We start from the raw sequence: 22,806 nt of genomic DNA on the forward strand, positions 1-22,806 counted from the left end.
GTGAGTGAGCTGGTGCAGGTAGCTGCAGCCTTCTTTTCATCACATGATTTGCTTTTGTGACTGCAGTACAATGTGTTGCTACAATCTCAAGCACCTGAAACCGGGAATGAGGTCCTAAAGGGTTAAGAGAACCAGCCTGCTGGTCTGTTTGCATGAAAGGACCACTGTAAAGATACTGAGAACAGAATGCATTACCAGCTTTGAACAAATATTTCTGCAAATGGGAGCTGTAGCATCTTGTTATACGGAGTACCAGTAACTCCATACAGCAATCTTGCTTTAGACAGACCCTTTGGTTTGAAATCTGATTAGAAGCCCCTGAAGTGTTCAGTATCAGACAAAAGTGAAATTGTTCCCATTTACTACAAGCAGCAAAGAGACAGAAGTATGTTATGAAAAAAAACCTCAATTCTGGCAGAAAATGTGAAAGCTTTGAACAGCACACATGGCTTGGACAGAACCAGATGACAAGGGAGCTAACTGACTTGGAAATTTGGCAAAATACATTAATTGTTTTTTTTTTTTTGTTCCCAAATATACTGCCTTTGTGTCATGTCTGCTTTGTCTTCCCAGAGTCACAGGACAAACACCACAGCCCCAAAGCCACTCCTAATGCTCTGTACCTGACTGCTTCTCTGTTGCTGCTAGATTCACAAGTTCTTGGTCATCTTGGGGCTCCTCATCGCTCATGTTGGCAGATAGAATTTTCTCCTTGCTGCTGCTGCTGCTTGCAGAGCTGAGCTGCTTCACCTGGAATGACATTTTGGAGGGTGAGCCCTGCAGGTCAACAGGATGTCAAAGGTCCAGCCTAATCTGTGCTACTCTGGGGTGGCTGGGCTGCTGCTGAGCTCTTGCACATCACATTTAGCACTGGGCTTCTGCAGCTTTGCTACCACTTTACACTGGCTCTCTGTGCCTTTCCAGCAAACAAACACACACCATGGTGATGCCAATGACTACAAGAGTGGACATGGCAAATTAATGGCTTTTGCACTACCTGTTCCAGACAATGCACAATTGCTGGTGTTCTTTGTTGGATTGTGAGTCTTGGTAATATTGACTCTAAGGCTCTGAGACTGGATTAATGATGACAAAAGCAGCCAGATACCAGTACCACCCTGCCTGGCAGAGTGCTGACAGTGGGTCCAGATCCACTGAGCCTGGCAGCTGCTGGTGAAGCCATGGCTGGCAAACAGCCACCAAGGCTGAGGCACCAAGGGAAAAGAAGCCATTTTGGCACATTTTTCAGTGCCTAGAAGCAGATTAAATGGTGTGTTGCACATTAGACTCCTCAAATTTGCTTAGGAAAGGGAAATATGTCAGTAAGTATCAAGAGATTCACACCCTGTCCTTTGTGGGGGTTAAATTCTCCTGGACTTGTCCTATGACAGTAGAGGAAGGAAGTTCCCCCAGACCCTGACTGACCAGGAGTCCAACCTGAGCCACCAGAAATAATGTCTAAGTTTGTGTGAAGTGAAAATTCTCCACCTCAACTATTATTTTCCTTGATGCTGGAGAAGGGAAGAGGGTGGAGTTACACAGAACAACAAACACATTCTGTAGTACAGGTTCAGTGCCCACAGAGCCTCCAACTCACATAGTCTGGTTTATAGGGAGTACTTGTCTCTGGTCCAGACAACACATTTCCAACCATCTCTGCCTGGTTATATCTGTGTTTCCTGCAGACTGGGCTACCTGGAGAATGCCAAGGACGAGCTTCTGAAACAGACTTTCCTGAAACAAATAAAACCAAAACCACACACCATGAGTGCAAGATCCCACCTCCACAAGGAAGCTGTTGCTTGGTATTAAGTTAGAAAGCGCTTTGAATAAAATGGCATCAAGTTATGGCATAAAAATGACAGTTTTGCAGCTTTCCTTGCAAAGCATGCACATTTGCAAAACATCAACAGTGTTTCAAAGGTAATGAGATGAGAGCCATGCAGTTATGAGACATTCTGTTTTCTTCTGGAAAATGCTTGAATACAGGTTAGAGTATTCAAAAAAAAAAAAAACCAAAAGACAAGGCTGCACCATGGTTTTGTAAAGTTTGCATCCCAACAATAACTATCACACATCTGCAACATGTCAGAGGGAACAAGTTAGACATGTCCTGGTTTGGAGAATGTTTGTTCTGGATTTAACAGACAGGACACACATAGTTCTGTCATGCACAAACCACAAAAAAATACTTGCAGAGTTGGGGCTACTGCCTTCAGTAGTTATGCAACCAAAATTAGAAACAACCAAAAACTGATACTACCCAGAGCAAACCACCGAGAAAGAACCAAAAGACTTTGGATCAGTACAATGAAATGCACGTTAACCACCTTGGCATTTACCAGGCAAAATCTAAATGGTGTGTTCTTGACTGCTTTTAATGTCCATGTGGATACTGCAGCGTAAGAACACCATGGCAGGATGAGACATGGTGTCCACACAAGGCAGGAAGTCAGACATTACGTATGAGAGAGGTTGAGGAATATAGCGTGCAGCACAAGGAGATTGCCATGTTCAGACACATGCATTAGCAGGTGCCTACCAGAAGATGCTTTCAAAGTTTTTGTGGTCATTTTAAGATATGCCTCAGGGTTTTCAGTGATTTCTACATCTGAAAAAAGAATAATGTCATTTTCCTCACTATTCAGTATCTTCCAACTATTAAAAACAACTGAAACAATGAAGGACAGCAAAGACAAAGAACAAAGTGGTTGGTACCATTTTCAAACATTCTTAAACACTAAGGCTTCTAAAACCTTCTTATGTTTCTAAAAACAAAAGCTTGGTTTAGACAGCACCATTTCCTTCATGAAAGAGATGAGCCTGCTCACATCTATAAATGGTACTTGAAAACCAACCAACAACGTGGGAGCAAGACTTCAATCCCCCTCCCTTCCCACACAGGGACATCCTCCAGCTGTTCATGTCAAACCAAACTGCTGGACAGTGGTTCTCACCTGACAGAGCACTGTAATATGTTGCTTCTTCATCATCTTCATGAGAGGAAGAACCTCCCACATCACCTGTGTGATCCCACTCAAGTGGGATGGAGTCGACGCTGACAGGGGTCTCACAGCCTGATCTCTCATGGCCCTGAGTTGGGGGCATAAGGTGGCAAAGGGACTGTGTAGATGAGGGTCCCTCAGTGAGGGTTTTCTTATGCCAGGGATCATTCTGGATTTCTCTGGAGTCTTCTTGATCTGTCTCATTTTCAGAGTTGTCTTTTTCATCGTCCAATCCCTACAAATAAGTAATTATTGCATATTAATAAGATTTACAAGAGATCTTAATGGGATAATGATTGAACCACACAGTACTACTGAAGACAGTTTTGTGATCAGCTGCAGCAACCATGTGCCTAAAATTAAAGGGAAACATAATTTCTGCCTTCTTCCTCTTTTGCCAAATCCAATTCTCACATCAGCAGCTACCTCTCCTCTTTCAAGGCACTCAACCACCACCACAGCATCTGTCCAGTTTGCAGAAGGAGTACCCAGTTCCAAATGGAGTTAAAAAGGTCAGTCAGGAAATGATGCTCAGGCAGGAGTGAACAGGTACTTGTTCATGTTCCTTCCTTTACCCGGCTTTCTAACAGATGTTCTTTCTTTTTGAGGCCAAGCAAACTGAGAATCATCTGAAAGTTCCCAGGGAAAAGCAAAGTGCATGCTGTTCCCCATTCAGGGCTCTCACAACAAAGTGGACAGATGGAGTGGACAAACAAATACATAAAGAGATATTCTAAGCACATTATTGATGGTAAGGAAGACAATGTGATATTAAAAACACCAAAAAAGGTTCTGAAGCCTTCAAGCCACAACTATATAGTTCTGAACCTTATGAACAACCTCCATGCTATTATCCAGATTCTGCAGAGGGAGAGGCATGAAAGGATTGGCAACAAAGATTTAGCAAGGCTGGCACATGTACTGCAGAGCTCCTGAGCCACTGGAGATTAAACCACTCAGTCAAGCTGCTAGGAGTAAGCAATTGCAATTCAAAAAGCAAAATAAGCATTACAATTCAAACACCAAAATCTTGTCAAAGCATTGAAACAACTGTTGCTTCTTACAGGATCCCTTGAAGTCAGTCTTTGATGGAACCGGGCAACTCGCCCAAACACCTCCTGACAGTATCGATGAAGCTCTTCCAATTCATCCTCAATCAGGATGGCATCCAAAGGCTCGCTCTTCTGAATCAACTGCTCCCCAAAAACAATTAGCTGATCAATCTTATTGGTATTTAACGTTATCTCCTGTTGGAAACCCTATTTGGAACATACAAGAAAAATAATTACTTCTCCATTGGCCTTTCTAGCTCACGGCAGTGAAAGACAAGCAACAATTGACATTGTTGTCTAATTTAATTTGGCAAGTATCTTTACTCAAGAGGTCCAAAGCTTCATTTTATGAGCAGAATTACTAAGTTCTAAAGTTCTAAATTACTACAAGTTCTAAATGAAGTGGCCTTTTCCACCCAGGTGTACATCACTATGGCTGTAGTGTCCTGAGCCTGCAGGGGATCATGATACAAGAGTTCAGCTAATCAGAGATTACTCTTCTGTTGGTACACACAATCTTTTTCTCAGTAGCCAAGAAGTTTGTTTGGTTGCTTGGGCCTTCAGTCTACACAACAGTAAATCTACATCCCAAACCATTAATGGTGCAGGGAGAAAGAAGAAACGAGCATATAATGTAGGAAAGAACTAGTATATTCCTTAGAATCACTGCACATTCCTGGTGTCTAATTTCTGTTGAAATTCCCAGCTACAAACACAAGCTCTGAGGAGAGATTGTACAATAATGCCAATTCAAAAAAGATTTGCACCAGAAAATAATGCCTGAATTTAGGAATGTAGCTCTTACTGTTAAGCAGCATCAGCAGCCTTCCAGGCCAGATATAACTGTCACTGACACATACTGTCAGGAGAAAATGGCAGGACAGAACTGAGCCTGAACACTGAATCTGAATTAAATAATGCAGAGATTAATCTTGATTCAGACAATATGTCTTTGTAGGAATCCACAAAATCAGTGGGTTTTGGGAAAGCTGCAAAAGGCAGGCCTCAGAGACAGCAGAACTGTGATTAGAGCTAAGCAGTAGCCATGAGATAGGTCAGCAGAAAAATTATTTAAAAAGTAGAAAAGCAAGGGACAAATAGAACAATGGTTTGTGTATTAACGCTTGTCTAGAATAACTCCCTAAGCTACAGAAAAGTTTATCTAGCAAGATATTAGGAAGTTTGAAGCTTAATAATGGAGCTCTGTGCATTGTGTTTAAGGCTTACAATTAGGCATTGTATTCGAAATAAGCAAGCACTGTTTACGTGTGCTTATAGTGGTCGGATAGAACTACTGTCAATGTGCTTTTGCTTTGTGTGATTGGTCAAAAAACTTATAAAGTAAGTTGTAACATTAAGTTCTTGGTCTGCTGCCTGGGATGTGAGCTGATGGCATCTTCCCATTGTCATAACCATGTAATGAGTGATGCTGGAAAATAAAACTGCTCAAGGCACGTTCCACAGCAGTCCCATCCCGTTTGTGATTTGTACATACACCCCCAGCCAGCAATATGTCTTTAAAATTTACTGCTGTCTTTAAACAAATACAGACCTACAGAGATGTGGAGGCTACTGTGAAGTCAAAGAAAACAGATGATTCTGTCAGGCAAGGGCAGCCCAAGAGGATCACTGGGCTATAGTAAACAACTGCTTCAGAAGGATACGTACATTTAATTGGCGCATTTTGTCATCAAAGTTACTTTTTGAGAAGTGTTCCACGTTTGTCAGCTGTAGGTCCATTTCTGTGAGCCAGACAAGGATGCTTTCCCTCGTCCCCTCAAACTCATCTCTCCGATTGGTGAAGTGCTGGATGGAAAAGAGGAGCCAGTGTTACATCACTTCAGCTACTAAAAGAGACAGGTCACAGGAGCTCTCTGCAATCAGTGTTTTACTTCAAAACTCCTGTTCACCTTAAAGGCCATCAGGACACAAAGAGCAGCATGCTATGTATAAAACCTGTCCTCTTCCTGTAGGGATGCTAGAACAGTGCCCTGTACTAGCACACTGTTTGTACAAAAGAGGGAGTAAAATTTTAGCAGTTCAAGATGCTTCTATAAAATCACATTATTGATTCCACACATTCCTTCTCCCACATCATTATACCAGCAACAGTTACTTGGACTGAGGCTTAACACCTAATTTGTTCTAAACTTAAAACAGAGATTTAAAAAACGAAACAACCCCCATCTCCAATTAAAGTAATTAAAACTATGAGACTAAAATCAGTTTTTATGATTTTACAATGGAAAGGCTGGATCACATATGACCACACCAGTGTTAATTAATGCACTGTTTGGCATGGCATGTCCCACAGAAGCTGCTAACAGACACGAAGCTTGCCTGTTCTCATGGGTGGATTTACTTTTCAGAAGGGGGATCATGTAACATCCCAAATATAACAATTCATAGCTGCACAGATCAAACCCCATCACTGCTCTCACTGCCTCATCCACTGACTTTGGGGAGCTAACAGTTCTCCCTGTCAGTTGCTTACAGCACTGCTATATTTAAAAATCTGGCAGTGACAAGTTTCCCCAGGGCACAGCACAGAGTATCTGCCTAGAGATCAGTTTAATTGATGAGCAGGATACTTCTTTGAAATACACTCCAACAACATTCCTCATAAGGCAGGCAGCACAGCAGGAGCTGCTTTATATCACATCTCCATCTTTAATGCCTTGTTGGTGAATCACAACTTGGCATGAAATAGAGCTGAGTTGGAAACTCCAAACCATATCTGCACTTGGGGCCCTTTTGTCTCTCTGTCTCTTATCTATGGAAAGGGGCAAGTGCATGAACACATCCACCAAATTTTGCACTCCTTCTTCCTTTAAGCTTTTCTTCAGCTACCAAAAACCAATCTACCAAGGTGAGGTTTGTGCCATGTACTCAGTGACCCTTCCAGAGCTCCCCTGCTATGCCAGTAGCTCAGGACAGAGAGTTGCTCTGATGTAGGCTTTGCTCGTGGGTAATTCCTGTAGAACCCTGGATGCTGAGAATTTTAAACTTTCTATGATGAAAGGCACAGACCCACAAGAGAATACTACATTTGACCTGAGGCCATGGAGAAGGCTTCCAAAATTGATTAATAGCACTGGGATTACGGGTGTGTAGTTTGATTAGAAGTGTGTAATATCACTAAGTAGAAAACTTAAGAGTTTAAAGTTTTATAATACAGTAACACATATATACAGAGCAAGATAGAAGTTTTAGAGTGGAGGCTAGTCCTTCATGAGTTTGGATAGTATTTGTAATAGGACAGAAAAGACCTGCATTGTGGACTTCGAGTGATTAGCTATTGAGTTAAAAGTAAAAACAATTTAGGTGTCATTTCTTAATTAGACAGTTTAGCCTTAAAAGACCTTATAAGGAAAGAAAGTTAGCCATTTTGTAGCTTCTTAGTAGAATGCTGTAAAACTCACCACTTGTAATATAAATAAGAAATAATAAACATCTAAGCCTGAACACGGATCACCGTCTCTAGCACTTCAATCCCGACCTTGACAGAAGCAAAAAGCCAGAAGCCGAAAACCGGCACCCTGTGAGTGCTCCTCACTCCCTAACCCCACTGTGGCACTACCTTGAGCCTCCTGAGAATGGAGGCCACTCGTTTCTGGAGGTTATCCCAGCGCTGGTTGCCCTCGTGCACCATCTGTTTGAGCTTGCTGGCCGAGTCGGTGCGGTTCTCGCGCGCTAGGCGCCGGTACTGCTTATTGATCAGCTCCAGCTGCGTCAGCCGCTCGTGGATCTGCCGCTGGAACGCCTGCAAGGCAAAGCCAGGAGCTCAGTGCCTGGTAACAGTCAGGATGTGGATATTATCCATCAGGAGAGATGGTGCCCTCCTCCTTAAAAACAGACCTTCCAACTGCAAAACTAAATCCAGATTTTAGACCCGTATTTTAAACCATCTGCTCAAACTAGAAGAAAGAAAAGAATAAATATCACACTACAAAAGTCTCTTCCCTATAAAAAGCAAGGCTTTAAACTTTTAAGTGTCTATTCAAAGCATTGTATTCTCCACATTAAAAAAAATTCTGGAAACAAACAGACATTTAGCAGCTGCACACTCACCAAATTATTTATGTTCTCTATACTACCAATGCCAAACCAGTGTTTTCCAGAGACTCAGGCATTTTGCACAGACAGTAAGTATTCAGCAGCCTGATGCTGAGCATAAAAAAGGCAGTTTAAAAATTCACCTCAAATTTCTTCAGCTCCTCTTTAGCATGTGTGTACAAGACCTCTGAAGAATTAGGCCTAGCTGCTATATTTTCAGATGCTTTTAGCCAATCTTCAAAGCGAGAATAGTCATCCAAAAACCTCTGCCACAGACGCCAGGTTTCCTCGATTCTGAGAGCAAAAACAGAAAGGTTTTATCACAAGCTAACTATCAACTCTGGATTCTCTTTTCCTCCTCAAAACTCAGCTTGTGGCAAAAGCTACAGCGTTTCCTCAAAATGCTGCCACAGGTTTCTGTAGGGTAGGAATAGGAGACGTACTTCATTCGCCTTTCCATGGACATGGCACAGATGTTTCTCCACCGTCTGTCCAAGCTCCTGGTGGTTTGCTGGATGGAGTCACACTCTGTCTCATTAGCACACGCATCTGAGTCGTGCAGCAGGACTTCACAGATGTTAAACACGGACTCCACGCCCGCCGTGTGCTGCTCTATGTCTCTCTGCAGGTCCTGCCATGCAGAAGAACAGCGTCAGCATCAGTGGAGGAAACATACAGGGTCAGTGAAAGGAAACATACAGTGTCAATGGGAAGAAACATGCATAGCTACATCCCACCCATGCCCTTTCAAAATGCTGCAGAGGATGGGGAAAGAGCAACTCCCGCGTCAGGAAAAGCTGATTTGGCTTTAAAAAAGACTTGCAGGATGAGCTGTGCAAATGACACAGGTCAGGAGAGAGCCAACATGTAAAAAAAGAGTTGTCCACCTTTGGTGTTTCATTCTAAACTCAATCTTCTCATTACCAGTCTGGACAATTTTAATGTGCTTTCAAAATCCAAACCTTACCTATACCATAAATAAATTCTTATTAATTTTGACAGCCCAAGATGACTGTCTCATATCAGGTTACTACACTGAAAGTTCTCTCATCAGAGAACTCCTAGAGCAGTATTTGCATTTTATTGACTGATCACAGGCTGCAGCATGAAACACAAACACACAAACACCACTACAAAGTGGTGTTACACTACTTTTCTTAATCCCTCTTGTAGGGTTTCTCTTCTGACAGACTGTTTTAAAGGGTCTGGCAAAGACCTTTTGTCTAATCTACACTACAGGTTTCTTTTCCAGAGCCTGCACCTCCCTCCACAATAGTCTGGCCTTTCATCCTGTACCCATCACTACTCCTGAAGTCAGTGTAATTGAAAGACAGAAAAAAAAAAAAAGCCTTATCTAAATATTTCTTATTGAAAAGGTAGATCTGTACTATGCTACCAACTTTAAATTTTAATAAAATGACAATAGACACTACAATGCCATTTTTCAACCCATTTCTGGCTTTTCTAATGAAGGATACAGAGACTTTTGCTTGAATAACACTAGAGCAACAAACACAAATGAGTATTTTCTTGACAAAAGTGAACTGGAGTTCATTAAATGGTATTTACTGATTTCAGTCAAGAGATGAAGCAGAACTGGTTTTGCTCTAGACTTCAAAAAAACCCTCAAACAAAATAAAACAAATAAACCCCTCCGAAACAAACACAGCTTGTAGTAAATACAAAATGAGTAGAAGGAAGATTTTCCCCAGAAGTCAATAAGCTGCAAGGAGTTGAGAATCACTCAGTGGCAGTTCTCAGTGGTTACATGGGTACCTGAATCAAGGGCTGAGCCATAAATGGTCAAAATAAGGCTTCTGGGATTTATAGTAATGAACAGCTTTAAGGAACGTAGAAGTGAAATTCTTTACATGAATAAGACTGCCAGAAGGACATCCAACAGATTTTTTTACAGGTTACTAAGGATTCATAGCTATTTACTGAGCAAGATGCATCAGCATCTTTTCAACACAGGCTCCACAGCTGGGACCAGGCTCTGTCTCACTGTTGGTACCTGGAGAGTGTCTTCTGAATTCATTAAATTCCACTGGATTTACAGGTGTATTAGTGAAAATGAGAATTCCGATTACAGATTAAAATGAAGTCTAACTTGTAATTTAATTTAATTAATTCTAATGGTAATGTTGCTGACAGTATCTCATTACTTCAAGCCATGAAGGGGTTCATGGAATAGCCTAGACAGAATCCTTGCTGTTTTCCAAATGACCCGACTGCATTAAATGAGAGAAGGATAACAAACTAAGGGAGAGGGTGAGGAACATCCATGGAGCCCCAAGAGGTACCATTCCCTCAACTCTGCATAGCATTGCCCAGAGAGCTTTAACAGACTACACACTGCTAGATTTTTGTATTAGTGAAACATCTTTGCAATCTTAAAATTAATATTATTCATGTTGTAATCGTCATCCTTTAATTGAACAAACATGCCATAAAACACCTCTGTACAACACAAGGCTTTTAAATTCCATTATTCAAGACTGCACAGGTAATGCTTTTCCAGTCAGGGATGTCAAATTAAGAAGCCTGTAGGGCATATTTCTCACCATTGCTCTGCTCTTGCTGAAATAATTGTTCAGCTAAAACCAGGAAAGATCTTTTTACTTGTCTCATTGAGACAAATGTTTCCCTAATGCAGAACAAAAGCAGCTCTTCTGTTTACTGTGGTCTTTTTAGTCAGCATAGCCTTCTCATACTCAGCCTGCTAAAAAGCTACTGTAGACAGAGTCTAGAGGTGCCAAGAGGTCTGTATTTAAAACAGCATCCAAAAAATTAAGTAGTTAGTAGCTCTGAGCAGCAAATGATGGCTCTTATAGCCAGCTAAAGCTTGAATGCTCATAATAAAAATAAATTAGTTTGGACACAATTCCTTTGTGCTCCATGCTCTGCTCTGCCTGGCAATTTTTCATGGCCTTTGAGAATGCAAAAGGTTTGAATGAGAAGAAAATATTTCTTTGTTGTTTACATGACCATTCACAATGCAGATGAAACCATGAGAGGTGCTGGGCCAAGGCTTCTGGTGTTTGACCAGCTCCTGCAGTGCAGTCAGCGGGAGCCACCTCCAATCCTGTCACAGAGGAGCTGGCCCTTCCTGTGACATTTGGGACATAAGTACAAGGACAGCCACACCAACGAGCAGAGAACAGAGTCCCCAGGTCTGGGTCACTCAGGGATCCTCAGACACAAAAGCAGAAACCAGACAGAAAAGATGGAAAGGATGGGAAGGATACCAGTAAGTGTTCCTAAAGGCAGATGCCATAAAGCTTCCAAGCTTCCAAACTTGACAGACTTATTCTTGATCTTTAGTTTTTGGGCAAGTTTTGCTGTTTAACACAATGGCCAGACGACAGCCAAACACTTAGAACCTGGCCAGACTTACAGCGCCAGCCCTGAGCAAAGGATGACTCCACCTGCAAGTCTGTGCTTTGGAGAAGTTCCTTTACCTTGCCTGGCTGGCTGGCTAGACAGAATTTACTGCAGGACTATCCAACTCCTCTCCTAAGATCCCCTGGTAAGCCACTGCCCTGGATAAATGCCCACAAACAGCCAGCAGTGCAGGGTTGGTTCACAAGTGTTGTCTCAGCAGGATTCACGCGCCAGCTCCCCCAGCCCTGAGGGATCTTCAGAGCCTGCCTCTGATCAAACCTCAGCCAAAGGTGTGTCTGCACAAATCCACCTTCCAAAGCCCAAGCATCCTGCTCTGCCAAGCTTGCTCTGCAGTCTGCAAGGAAGGGACAAGAACTGGAGCCAATGAGGGAAAAAAACCCCATCTCTTTGCAAAGAGCAGCATTCACGCCTTGTCAGTCGAAGTCATCCTCATGTACTCTGCCCACTGCCTGTGCCCTGCCCAGTCCTCAGGAAGTCTGCTGTACAAATTGACTTTTATTTGTATTTTGCATGTTTTCCTTGGGTGAAAGGGGGCAGAGAGATGTGGGGGTAATTCAACACAATACTGAAATAACTGCAAGCAAATAAAAATTTTCCATGTAACGCATCTTGGCAGGAACACGCCATGCAAAGCAAACAGTCAGAAGGGCTCACTAAAGAAAAGAAACAGGTGATTTTATACCAGGACCAATCAGCAGCATCTTAGCTCATTTACTCTGGCTGCTGCTATTTCCCACCTGCTGTTCTGCCAGTCTCTTCTGGATTTCTTGGTCATCACAGATGTCATAAACAACAGGCTTGGAAAGCTCAGACTCAATCCGGGCCAACCAGGTGCGAAGGTTACTCATGTTTTTGTCCAATAGTTGTATAAAAGCAAATGTTTCCTTCAGCTTCTTCACCCTAAGTAAACCAGGAAGAACATTTTGTTACAAAGATGGTCAATCAGTGGAAAAGATGTTGGCAGGAGCTGATGACAGGCATGGCTTTATGAAGCCATGTCGCATCAAGCTGCTGCCTGTAAATCAGAGCCGTGTTTTAGTCAAAATCTACCTAAATTGGCTCAGCAGGACCCTGCTCCACAGCTTGAGTGAAGACTTCAATGAAACTGTATAAGCAAGGTGAATTTTCATCTGCTAGAGAGCACTGGACATTCATCTAAGTGGAAATTTGTACCATAACTTGCCATTTTAAACTAAAATGGGTATCTATGGTTTGATTTTCCTGCTGTGAATTTTGCTCAGTATCATATTCAGCAACCAACAGGCTCACACTAATCAACAAGGTACCACTCTGCCAACAGAGGCAGAATCTGCACAAACCACCAGTCCAACACCCTGGCAAAATCACAGAATGGTTTGGGTTGGAAGGGCCTGAAAGATCCCCTTACTCTAACCTGCCATGGGTAGGGACACATTCCACTATTCCAGGTTGCTCCAAACCCCACCCAACCCAGCCCTGAACACTTCCAGGGATGGGGCATGCACAGCTTCTCCAGGCACCCCGTGCCAGGATCTCAGCACCCTCTGGATGCTGGCAGGAGAGAAGGCTTGAACAACAGCTACTAATAGAATTTGTAGCACCACAATGTTAAAGCTCATCTAAACACCACACAAACATGCAGAGATAAGCCAGACTCTCCTGACATGGTGAAAAATTAAAAAAACCCCAATCCTGATGGGGGAGAATATCAAATGGCCAGGGAGACTTGTGCAGTGGACAAGCAAATGAATCATTGAGACCATTTACTTTTCTTACAGTTGTTTGTAGCACAGCTCTAAAAGTGCAGGCAAACATTTTCTTACTTCCAGCCTTAGCAGCATATTTCCATATCAAACCCCCATATCAGCCCCTCAAATTACCCACACAGTATGCTTTTATATTTTGGCAAATTTGTCTCCAAGTGTTGGAGAAATATCTGGTGAACTACCTCACTGATCTCAAATTTTTCTTGAAATTCTCATTTACTGCAATTCCCAACAAAAATTACTAGAAAGGCAACACCAGGGTGACACTTATCTCTTCAGACTTATTTCAGGGCTTGTCATCTAGACCTTGGTAGATAATGGAGGAAAAAAAATCTTTACTTGTATCAGACCTGTCTTAAACATGTAGATCACAAGATGAGATGAACTGTACCAAAAAGCACATATTTCTCCCCATGAACTGCAATGGTCTATCCTGTAGTACTATAAATATCAACACTGCAGACTCTAAAGTCAGATGAAATCATTCCACCCATGTCCTAGGGAGAGCCCATTCCTTAGCCAGCATTGCTTCCCTGTGCTGGTCTCCTGATATCAAGTTATGTCCTTGTGCCATAGGACGAATTTTTGAACCTTGCATGTGATTTCTAAAATGTAAACTTACAAATTAAACCTTCAGCTACTGCCTAGTCCAACAACTATCAAGATGAGCCTCAATTGTTTAAGTCAAGTGCAGCACAAAAAGTTAAGTCTGTATTGTGAAAAGGGTGAAACATTTCCCATTCATCGGCCACAGAGGCTGGGAAATGTCACCATATAAACACAACCAGCAGTGGCACTGCAAGGACAGCTTGTACAAGGGGTTCACTGCATGTCCCCAAATGCAGGGGGCTGTTGAGGGGTCTGAGTTAAGCATGGTGTACTTGGCAACACAGGTCTTGTGCAAGCTGAGACTGAGGAAGGCTGAGGGATGTGATCTCAAGTACTGCAGGCAGGGACGGACTGCTCGAAGGCAGAAGTGCCCACACAGGGCACCTGGACAGCTTCCTGCCCCACTGTCCTGCCTGCTGCCAAACTATCCTGGCAAGTTTTAGAGGAGAGTGGTCCAAACTGTCTGTAATTAATGGCTTTTGCAACTGCCTGATGATACAATGACAGAAGATACGCAGGACACCTAATCCATAAATCATATGCCATCCTGTAAGCAACAACTGATCTTATTAACAACCTTAAGGTAACCAAAGAGGATACACACGTCAGCCAGACACTTGATTTAAAGTAAAGCACTTATGGAGGAGATATGGGAATGATCCTGCTGCATTTCAGTCCTACTGTTTACAGAGTAAGGCCAGAAAATTTAAGGTCTCATATGGATCAGCAGCATGGAAAGTTTTCTCTACCTCTTGTCCCAGAAGCACCAGGCAGTACTTTCAGTTGTTTTACAAGGAGGGCAAGAAGAACACAGTCCTAGACTGAAGCTCCTGGCAGGTATTTAGCAACTCTGCACTCTCCAAAAGTAAAATTAGTATTGTCTGACTGATGTAAGCCTGCAAGCCAGCCCGAAGGATTTGGACCAAGTCCATGGTCCAGCTTGTTCCTGCCTTGCACCCACAAAGCTGCTGACTCTGGTGCAAAGCACCTGCCTCTGCCCCTTCACACAGACTCTATCTTCTACTGCTGCAGCTGACTGAGAGGAAACCAGGGGATGACAAAAGCATTCAGCTGCTCTTGCTTTTCTTAACAAGCTTTTTTTCAGAACTCTGGTCCCAAGTTCAACCCTGTATGCAGACGGCATCTGGCTCCCAAGCAAACAGCTGCTGTATAAATCTTGCTGCTTTTGATTTTGCTTATATTAAGCGGTACTCAATGAACATGTCATTGCTCTATTTTCTTGTGCTGTCATGGCCTGGCAGTTATTTTAGCCAGGAGAACTAATTCTTCCTCTGCCCTAGTCCCATCAGTTATTTTGGATGGTTACGATGCTCAGCAGGGCCAGCGACTCCCAAGGCATGTGGCCCTCCAAAGGCAGGTGACTCAGGAACCCTTTTCCCTGGAGAGATGGCCAATACACGCTCTGTGCTGAGCACAGAATGGAAGAGTCTGAGCTAAACATCTCCACTGCAGCATTATTAACTCTGCATGACTTCAGGCCAGTCAGGAGGAAAGCAAGGCTTGATCTCTGCCCTGTCCCTGACTGTATTCTGTGGCAATTCACCTCCTGCATATCCTATGATGCTTCCCACAACTGCTCTGGAGACAGGCACATGTAGGGACCATCTGATGGCACAGCTGACCTGCTGAGACCACAGCTTACTGTGCTGCTCAGATCATCTCTGCCTGCCCTGGGCTCCCTTCTCTGCCTCTATCCACCTGCTTCCCATCCCTAAGCTGCATTACAGAAAAATTCACAGGGTGCTAAACATCTTTCTTCAGTCTGCATAGTGGATAGATGAACACAGCCAAGGAAGTCCAAAGCAAAACCAAAGGATATTAGACTATAAATAAATATATTTATGACTGAAAGTACATTCGATACATTTTAAAAGCAACAATTTTAGAATCTAAGTGTGGCTTTTGGCACCACCAGTCCAACATTATTTTGGCTTAGAAATCACTCTGATTTTCAAGTTATGAATGTCACCATGAGGATCTTTATCTTCTAGTGTTACCAGAAGCAACAGTCTCAAAGACAGCATCATGGTGGAACTGAGAGCTTGTATTTACTTTCTAGCAATTGCCATTGGAAACACCATTGTAATTAAGTCATTTAATCTGTTATTTATTCTCAATAGAATTTGGCATTTGCCAGTCATTTAAACACCCTTAATGCTCTAAGCCATTCATCTCAAACTTGAGCTAAGCAGCCAAAGAAGAACAAAAACCTAAGTTCACACTAGTGCAGTGCATAAATGGGAGGGCAGCCTTGTCCAGACATTCACATTGGCTGATCTGCTCCTGTCAGCAGACACAGAGACCAAGGAAAAGGGCAGGGTTCTAAACTGAAACAAGAGGTAAACTGATGAAAAACATGAGCATCCTCAGCTTGCACAGAAGTCACAGGTAACTGCCATTGCCCTGGCTACAGCTCAAAGAAAAGAGTGAAACAGACTAACTGATTACATCAATAAAAGTCTTCATTTGCAACCACCATTCTCAGATGCATATCTGCACCCTGAAGATACTCTTACCAATCACCTGATGTTTGCATGAATGAAACTTCACGAACTCTTTTCAGATGCATGCTGACCATTTCTGGAGAAACACAGCCCTTCTGGAAGCTGGGCGGGAGTGCACAGCGCAAGCCTCCAAGCCTGGGGGCAAAAGCTTCCTGCCAGATCCAGGTATCAATCACCCAACACACAATGAATTAACAGCACTAAAAGTTCAAGTGCAGCAGAGAAAATCAGCTTCTTCCAGACGGTGGAAGGTGCCACTGTGGATTGAATTCTTTCTCTACGAAGTGTGAATCTCAAGTTAATTGAGATTGGTCAAACAGGAAAAACTTCCTGTTTACAGGAAAAACTCCTACTAACCCATTGTTCACTTCCCACTGAGAATTCACCTGCCACAATTCAACATACCTCCAGAAAGAAAACAAAAAAGGGGTAACAATACAAAAAAATACAATAAAAATATCACCACTAATCTAAGAAAAACCCGACAAATTCAGATTTGCCTTGTCTTTTGGAATGGGTCAAGCTAAAAAATCCACCCTGATTAGCACTCAGACACAATGCTTAAGTTGCCTGGAATAAGCCAAACAAAGCCAGTTTTAAAATATTTTAATCTTTACACCACAGTAGAAGTGGCAGAAAAAGAACAAAAGTAGGAGATTATAACTACAAACTGGCTGCAAAAGTGAACAGAAGGACTAACTGACATGACTCGAGATTGGATTTGGGTCTTAATACCCACAATGAAGTTGCCAGTATTGGGTTACAAGAGAAAAGCATTAAACTGTCTCAGGCTGAATCATTGCACAGTGCATTTGAAGTAACTACTCAGGAATTACCTAGCAGCAGGAGGAGCTTCCATATTGATCGAAATGTATTCACACAAACAAAAGTAATTACAAAATGCATGTCCTATTGCATTGCTTCAGCTGTCAAAATGCTGCAGGAAAAACTAGGGGGGAAGCTCAAATAAGGTAAATAGCAGAATTCAAATTTTAGTGTCTAAAAGAGCAAAAAAGCATCCTAACATCTATCCCAAACTCTCCTTCACAAAGGCAAATGTCATCATGAAAAGCGACTCCGTGCATGTCTTCTGGAGGAGGAGGAGGGGCTGAAATGGCCCTGCCAGCTGACAGGATTGTTTACCAGCGGCAAAGCGAATGAGATGCACAGCCCAGGAACCTTTGTTCAGTGACTCGCAGGGAGAACAACCGTGCGAGGGACAAAAGACGCGCTCCGGAGAGGTGATGCCAAAGGCAAATCTGAGGCCTTTCCATGGAAGGCGAGGCCGTTCCCGGGCCGTGCCGGGGCCGTGCCAGCCGCGCCATGCCCCAGGCTGTGTGCGCGCACGGAGAAGCGCAGGAGGCTCTGGGGGAGAAAAGCTTCCTTTTCTCCCCCGAAGGTTCTTGTCAAGGCTCTCCGCCGCCTCGGGTGCCGGCCCCAAACACAGCTGATCGCAAGCCAGGGGCCCGTGAGCACAATGCCTGCTGCTACCGTGCCGCACTTCCCACTCACCCGCTGGCCCCGGCAGCGGCAGCGGGGCGCATCCAGCGCTCCCCCCCGCGGCTCCGCCAGACCCCACCGGCACCCAGCACCCACACGGCACTCACGGTTCGCACGGGAAAACCATTCCTCAGCCTGCAAATCCCGAGCTGCAAGGGGGAAAGCGTCTGTGCGACCAGGCAGGCATGGCAGAGGAAACCCCTCCTCCACAGATGCCCTATTTATTCGCCGCTTTAGCATCCCGGCTGTTGGGGGGAGGCTCGCCCGTCCTCCTCCTCCCCGACCCCGAGCTGGGGAGACACCGGAGCTTTCTCTCTCTCTCTCTCTCCCCCTATTTTAACGCTTACGTTTTGCGGTGGGATTTTACCTGGCAAACGGCCGCATCCCTCCTCAGAACAAAACCAGCAGAGCTTTATTATGACACGAGAGAATTGTTAGCAAGGGAGAAAGCGCACGCCGGGCGGCTGCCCGCGGCTGGCGACAAAAAGGTCGCGGGTTGGAGCCTCCGGCACCGAGAAAGGTGGATGCGGTGCTCATTTCTTGGGTGAAAGAGGGATTATTGGAACCGCAGACCCGGATGATTTGCAGCAGAGTCAGTCTGAAGCGAACCCAAAAAAACGAGCACACGTACATCCACGCACAGGCACCACGCACAAAGATGTATCCTTACTTCCCCTGCGTTCTGCTTTCTCGCCTTTACCATTATATCCCAGGTATTTAAGTACGAATTAAATCTCCCACACACTAACCTGTCCTCTCTTTAACCTTCCAGACCAGGCAGAGGGCCTCCACTGCAAATAGCCTGTTATGCCAGAGGGCAAAATAACCCCTAATCTTCATTTATGATATCATTCGTTTGTGGAAAAATACACTGTCATGATTTCTGTGTGTTATGACTGCCAGAGATCACGGGGTGGGGAAAAAAAGGCAGAAGCCGGAGAACCTTGGGTTACAAGTCACTCCCCATCCAGCCAAGATCAGGAAAAAAAATAAAGAAGTTGTGATAATCCCACCAAAAATGCAAAGAATGATTTTGAAATCAAAGGTTTTTCAGTATTCAGGTAATTTTCCACAGACCTGTACTGACTTGCTGATGGCTCACATGGCAGAACACACAGTGCCTGTGAGGACACAGCACACTGTGAGAGGGCTCAGGACATTTGCACAGGTAAATCATGCCCAGTCACCTTCACAGTTTATTGTCCAGAGTGGTTCAAAAGCACTCTTTGAAATGGCTGACCTGAGTAAATGGGGAAATACTCCCCAGCTTTGCAGGCAGACACTGGGAGTGAAGATGGTGTGCAGAAGACAAGGACTCCCCTTGCACTGCCAGCTCCCCCTGCTCCCTGCACACATTGCATAACCAAAATAAGCTCAACCATCATGCCTGAGACAATAATGAATTCTGTCACAGCTTTTACACTGAAGAGAAGTGTAATCCTCAAAGGACAAAGAGAACATGGAAAGAAAGCAAGCACTTTGTGAGATTTCAACCATGCACATATTTTGTATACCAGAAAAAAAAAAAAACAAACCCAAGAATGAGATTTTACAGTGGTACTGCCACAAACCAGCACAATTCTGCTGGACATTGCTGCCTTGTTTACCTGGGGAGGCCTCCCTGCAGCATATTTTGCTTCCCTTGCCATGCAATATTGATCTGCAGCAATTTAAAAAGACCTTTGAACCCAGAGTGCGCCTACACTGATTGTGGGCTGCCACAGCGTAGGACAGCTCACCAACACATGGTGCCTGATTGTCTGCCCTGCCAAAGGGTAACCAATGTGGTGGAAAATAAATGGAGACCAGCTAAAGGGTGTGCTGTGAACTCACTTGCTCCCCAAATCCATAATCTGGGGCCTGCTGGTGCTGGAGCAACTTTTGGGGCAACCCAGGCACAGTGAGGGTGCAAGGGAGGAGAGGGAATTGGCAGCTCACTGCACTCCCCATAAAGCCTCCTTGGACCCCCAGCACAGCACAAGGTGATGTCACTGGAGAGTTTCAACTCCTTCCCTTTTTTTTTTTTTGTAACCTGAGAAGTTTCAGTCTGTTTGGGAATTTCAGTCCCCCCAGGGTATGCAGGAAATGAGCTGAAAACACCTTCAATCTTCCAAGTTCTATTAAGGAAGGTAAGGGCTGACTTGAGTGTGGCAGTTTAAGATTCCTGGACATGCAATGATGCTGGCAGTTTGCACACACAGGGTAAAGACCCAGTTGCCAAGGACAGTTGCATTTAGAAGAATGAGAAGGCACATTTGACCTTGCTTGCTTCCCTGAATTTTCATGCTTGCTTTAAAGGTCACAGTCATTTGAACCCATTCCTGCTACATACACAAAAACTTTGCTTTTCTCCACAAGGCTGAGAACACAGGCTAGACTCACCAAGTAAGAAAACACTTCAGTGTGCCTGTAGCCAAAGCAGCTGAGAAATGGCATCCCCTTTGCACAGCTTGGCAACAAGTGGCAAGAGCTGCAGGATGCCCAGAGCTACAGAAATGCAACATCAGCTACTGCAGAAACTGGTCTGCAGACCCAAAACTCCTGGAGGCAGCCCCTGATGAAGCTGGTGGCTTTAATGAAGGCTCAAGCAGCATCCAAAACTTTGCACAGCCCAGGCAGTGCAGACACCCTCCACGGACACGGGGGTGCTCCTCCGGCCTGACTGCAGGCACTAAGCCAACAGCAATGCAGATGGAAACATCTCCTTTTCACCAGGCTGGGAAGCAAAGTGAGGAGTTAGAATCAGTGCTGGATGGCCCAGGAAAGGCAACACGGCCATGCACAACACAGCTCTTTGCTAGTCCTTGCCTGTTGATGCTTGGCCCAGGTGTGTTGTTCCAGAGCATACTGAGGATGTAAATCCCACTTCATGGGTTTTTGGTTGTCTACCAGCCTCAGGCAGCCTGTGCACTCCTCCTACTGCTTCAGTAACAAAAGCAAGAGATTTCCTGTGTCCATCTTCACAGTCAGCACAATTCTCCCTTCTGCCTGTTAGTATGTTTCTATTCCCCATCCCTCAACAAAGAGCACAAACCCCCTGTGGTAAGAGTATCTTCTGAGACGGACAGAATTCATTTGTTCTCCTTTCCTGGCATGCTAATGCCTTGATGGTTATTTTATCCCATGAAAATTAACATTTTGAGACTCTTCCAAGTTTGCAGCTAGACGGTGGCTTGGTGCAACACACGAGGCAAAGCTTTTGTCACCACACACGCTGAGCACAGGCAGATAATGAAAGTGTTAAGTCCTGCAAGTGCAGCCATATGGCAAATCTGAGCTTGTCACCATGAACTAAGAGAATCACTTCAAGGACTAAATGGAGAGCTCACCTAATTTGCCCATCTGTCCCAGGACGTTTATTGGTTTAAAAAGGTGAAATAAGCGATCAGAAGGAATGCTCTGCATTGATTGGCTTCCAGGCTGGTCTGGCTTCATGTAGGTATCACATAGATATACACTGCACTGCAGAAAAAATAAAATCCTACACAGGTCGCAGGGACAGCCATGGGGACATCAGCAACCACAGAACTGAAGCTGGCAATAAATCTCAATTAGATTCCTTTGTGGATACAGGCTCTTTTTCACTCTTGAACCACAGATCAAAAAGTGTCCATCTACAAAACAGATTCAATGCCCAAAAACGAAGAATTGGCTTTGAATACATAGCTATTCAATATACATTTTCTCCTCCTACTCAGTGCCCGGCTCTGTAGTTCACCTCCTTCCCAAATCTTGGCCTGCCATGGAGACATACTGAAATTTGGTCCTTGCCCCTGTGATGGTGGGTGGGCCACTGGGAGACAGGTGCAAGTACAAATAAAGGTAGCAGCTCATTGTGTGTTTAACAGAAATTGTTGGAGTTGTCAAAAAAAGAGCTTCAAGTGGTCATAGATTTGGCACCTGAAACCTCAGAAAATTATCACTTCGATTTTACTTGCCACAGCTACTAATCTGAAAAGACAGGAGCAAAACCACCTCCTCATTTCATGGATGTGCTGTGAAAAAAAAGTTCCTACAAGCAACCTTTTTCAGGAGAAAGAGAAGGTTTTCTCTGCATCCCAGTCAAAATTTGCCACTTCTCTCCAGGAGCATTCCCCTACCCTCAAACCCTCCAAGCCCTCTGGCACTCCTTCCCAGAGGCATCTCCTCCATTCCTCTTATTTTCCCCAAGCAATGAAGCAGTGCCCAATAAAAAGGGCTGTGCACAGGTCTGCAGACGTGGCAGCACTTGTGCAGTGCTCCAGTCTCAGCTGCAGGGCTGCAGTGGATGCACAGCCCCTGTGCCATTCTCTCCAGCCTCCACACACTGTGAGAGGATCTCTGGACTATGATGGCTTAATCCAGCAGGGACAACAAAATTCTGCCACTATCCTTTACATGTATTCTTTCAACACAGCCTGAATACATTTTTTTTACAGTTTCTGCAAAAGCAAATTGAGAAGGAAGGAGACAGTCTGTGAGCACAGGGCATCACAACCCACACTCACAGGTCACCTCGCCTCCAGCCCAAGGCTCTTTGCTCCTCCCTGCTCTCCCTTCAAAGATGCCCAATTTGTGTCACACTGGTGATGAGATGAGCTGCTGCCTCCCCACCATCACCTGAGCTTGAGAGAGGCTACTCAAAAGCAGGGGAGGAACCTCATCTTGAGTGCCCCAAAGCACACCTCAGTGAGGTGGACATTTCAGTCAACTGATGTCTAATTTAATTCCTTCAGACATCAAATCTCAGTGGCAAGCCAGCACCATAGCAGCAAACTCAAAGCAGAAAGTTGGAAGGTTAGAGCAGGGCAAAATAAACCCTCAGAAGTGTACTCAGAGTCTGTGTTGAGGATCTGGCCTGGTGGTTACTCATGACTGAGCAGCTGAGAGCCTGCCCCAGCAAGGTGGATTAGGTGAGGGAGGAGAGGTG

General features: G+C 44.3%; 1 protein-coding gene across 1 annotated transcript in view; it reads right to left on the reverse strand.

The window, feature by feature from the left end:
* Nucleotides 1-22,806, reverse strand: part of SYNE2 (spectrin repeat containing nuclear envelope protein 2) — a 176,040-nt gene that overhangs the window by 7,781 nt on the left and 145,453 nt on the right. Inside the window, 10 exon segments of the mRNA XM_030950368.1 lie at nucleotides 624-750; nucleotides 1,598-1,734; nucleotides 2,543-2,611; nucleotides 2,958-3,240; nucleotides 4,070-4,264; nucleotides 5,726-5,863; nucleotides 7,638-7,820; nucleotides 8,257-8,407; nucleotides 8,557-8,744; nucleotides 12,256-12,418. Coding sequence (XP_030806228.1) covers nucleotides 624-750; nucleotides 1,598-1,734; nucleotides 2,543-2,611; nucleotides 2,958-3,240; nucleotides 4,070-4,264; nucleotides 5,726-5,863; nucleotides 7,638-7,820; nucleotides 8,257-8,407; nucleotides 8,557-8,744; nucleotides 12,256-12,418 — 1,634 coding nt within the window.

Source organism: Camarhynchus parvulus, chromosome 5 (assembly GCF_901933205.1).
Source record: "Camarhynchus parvulus chromosome 5, STF_HiC, whole genome shotgun sequence".
Lineage (NCBI taxonomy): Eukaryota > Metazoa > Chordata > Aves > Passeriformes > Thraupidae > Camarhynchus > Camarhynchus parvulus.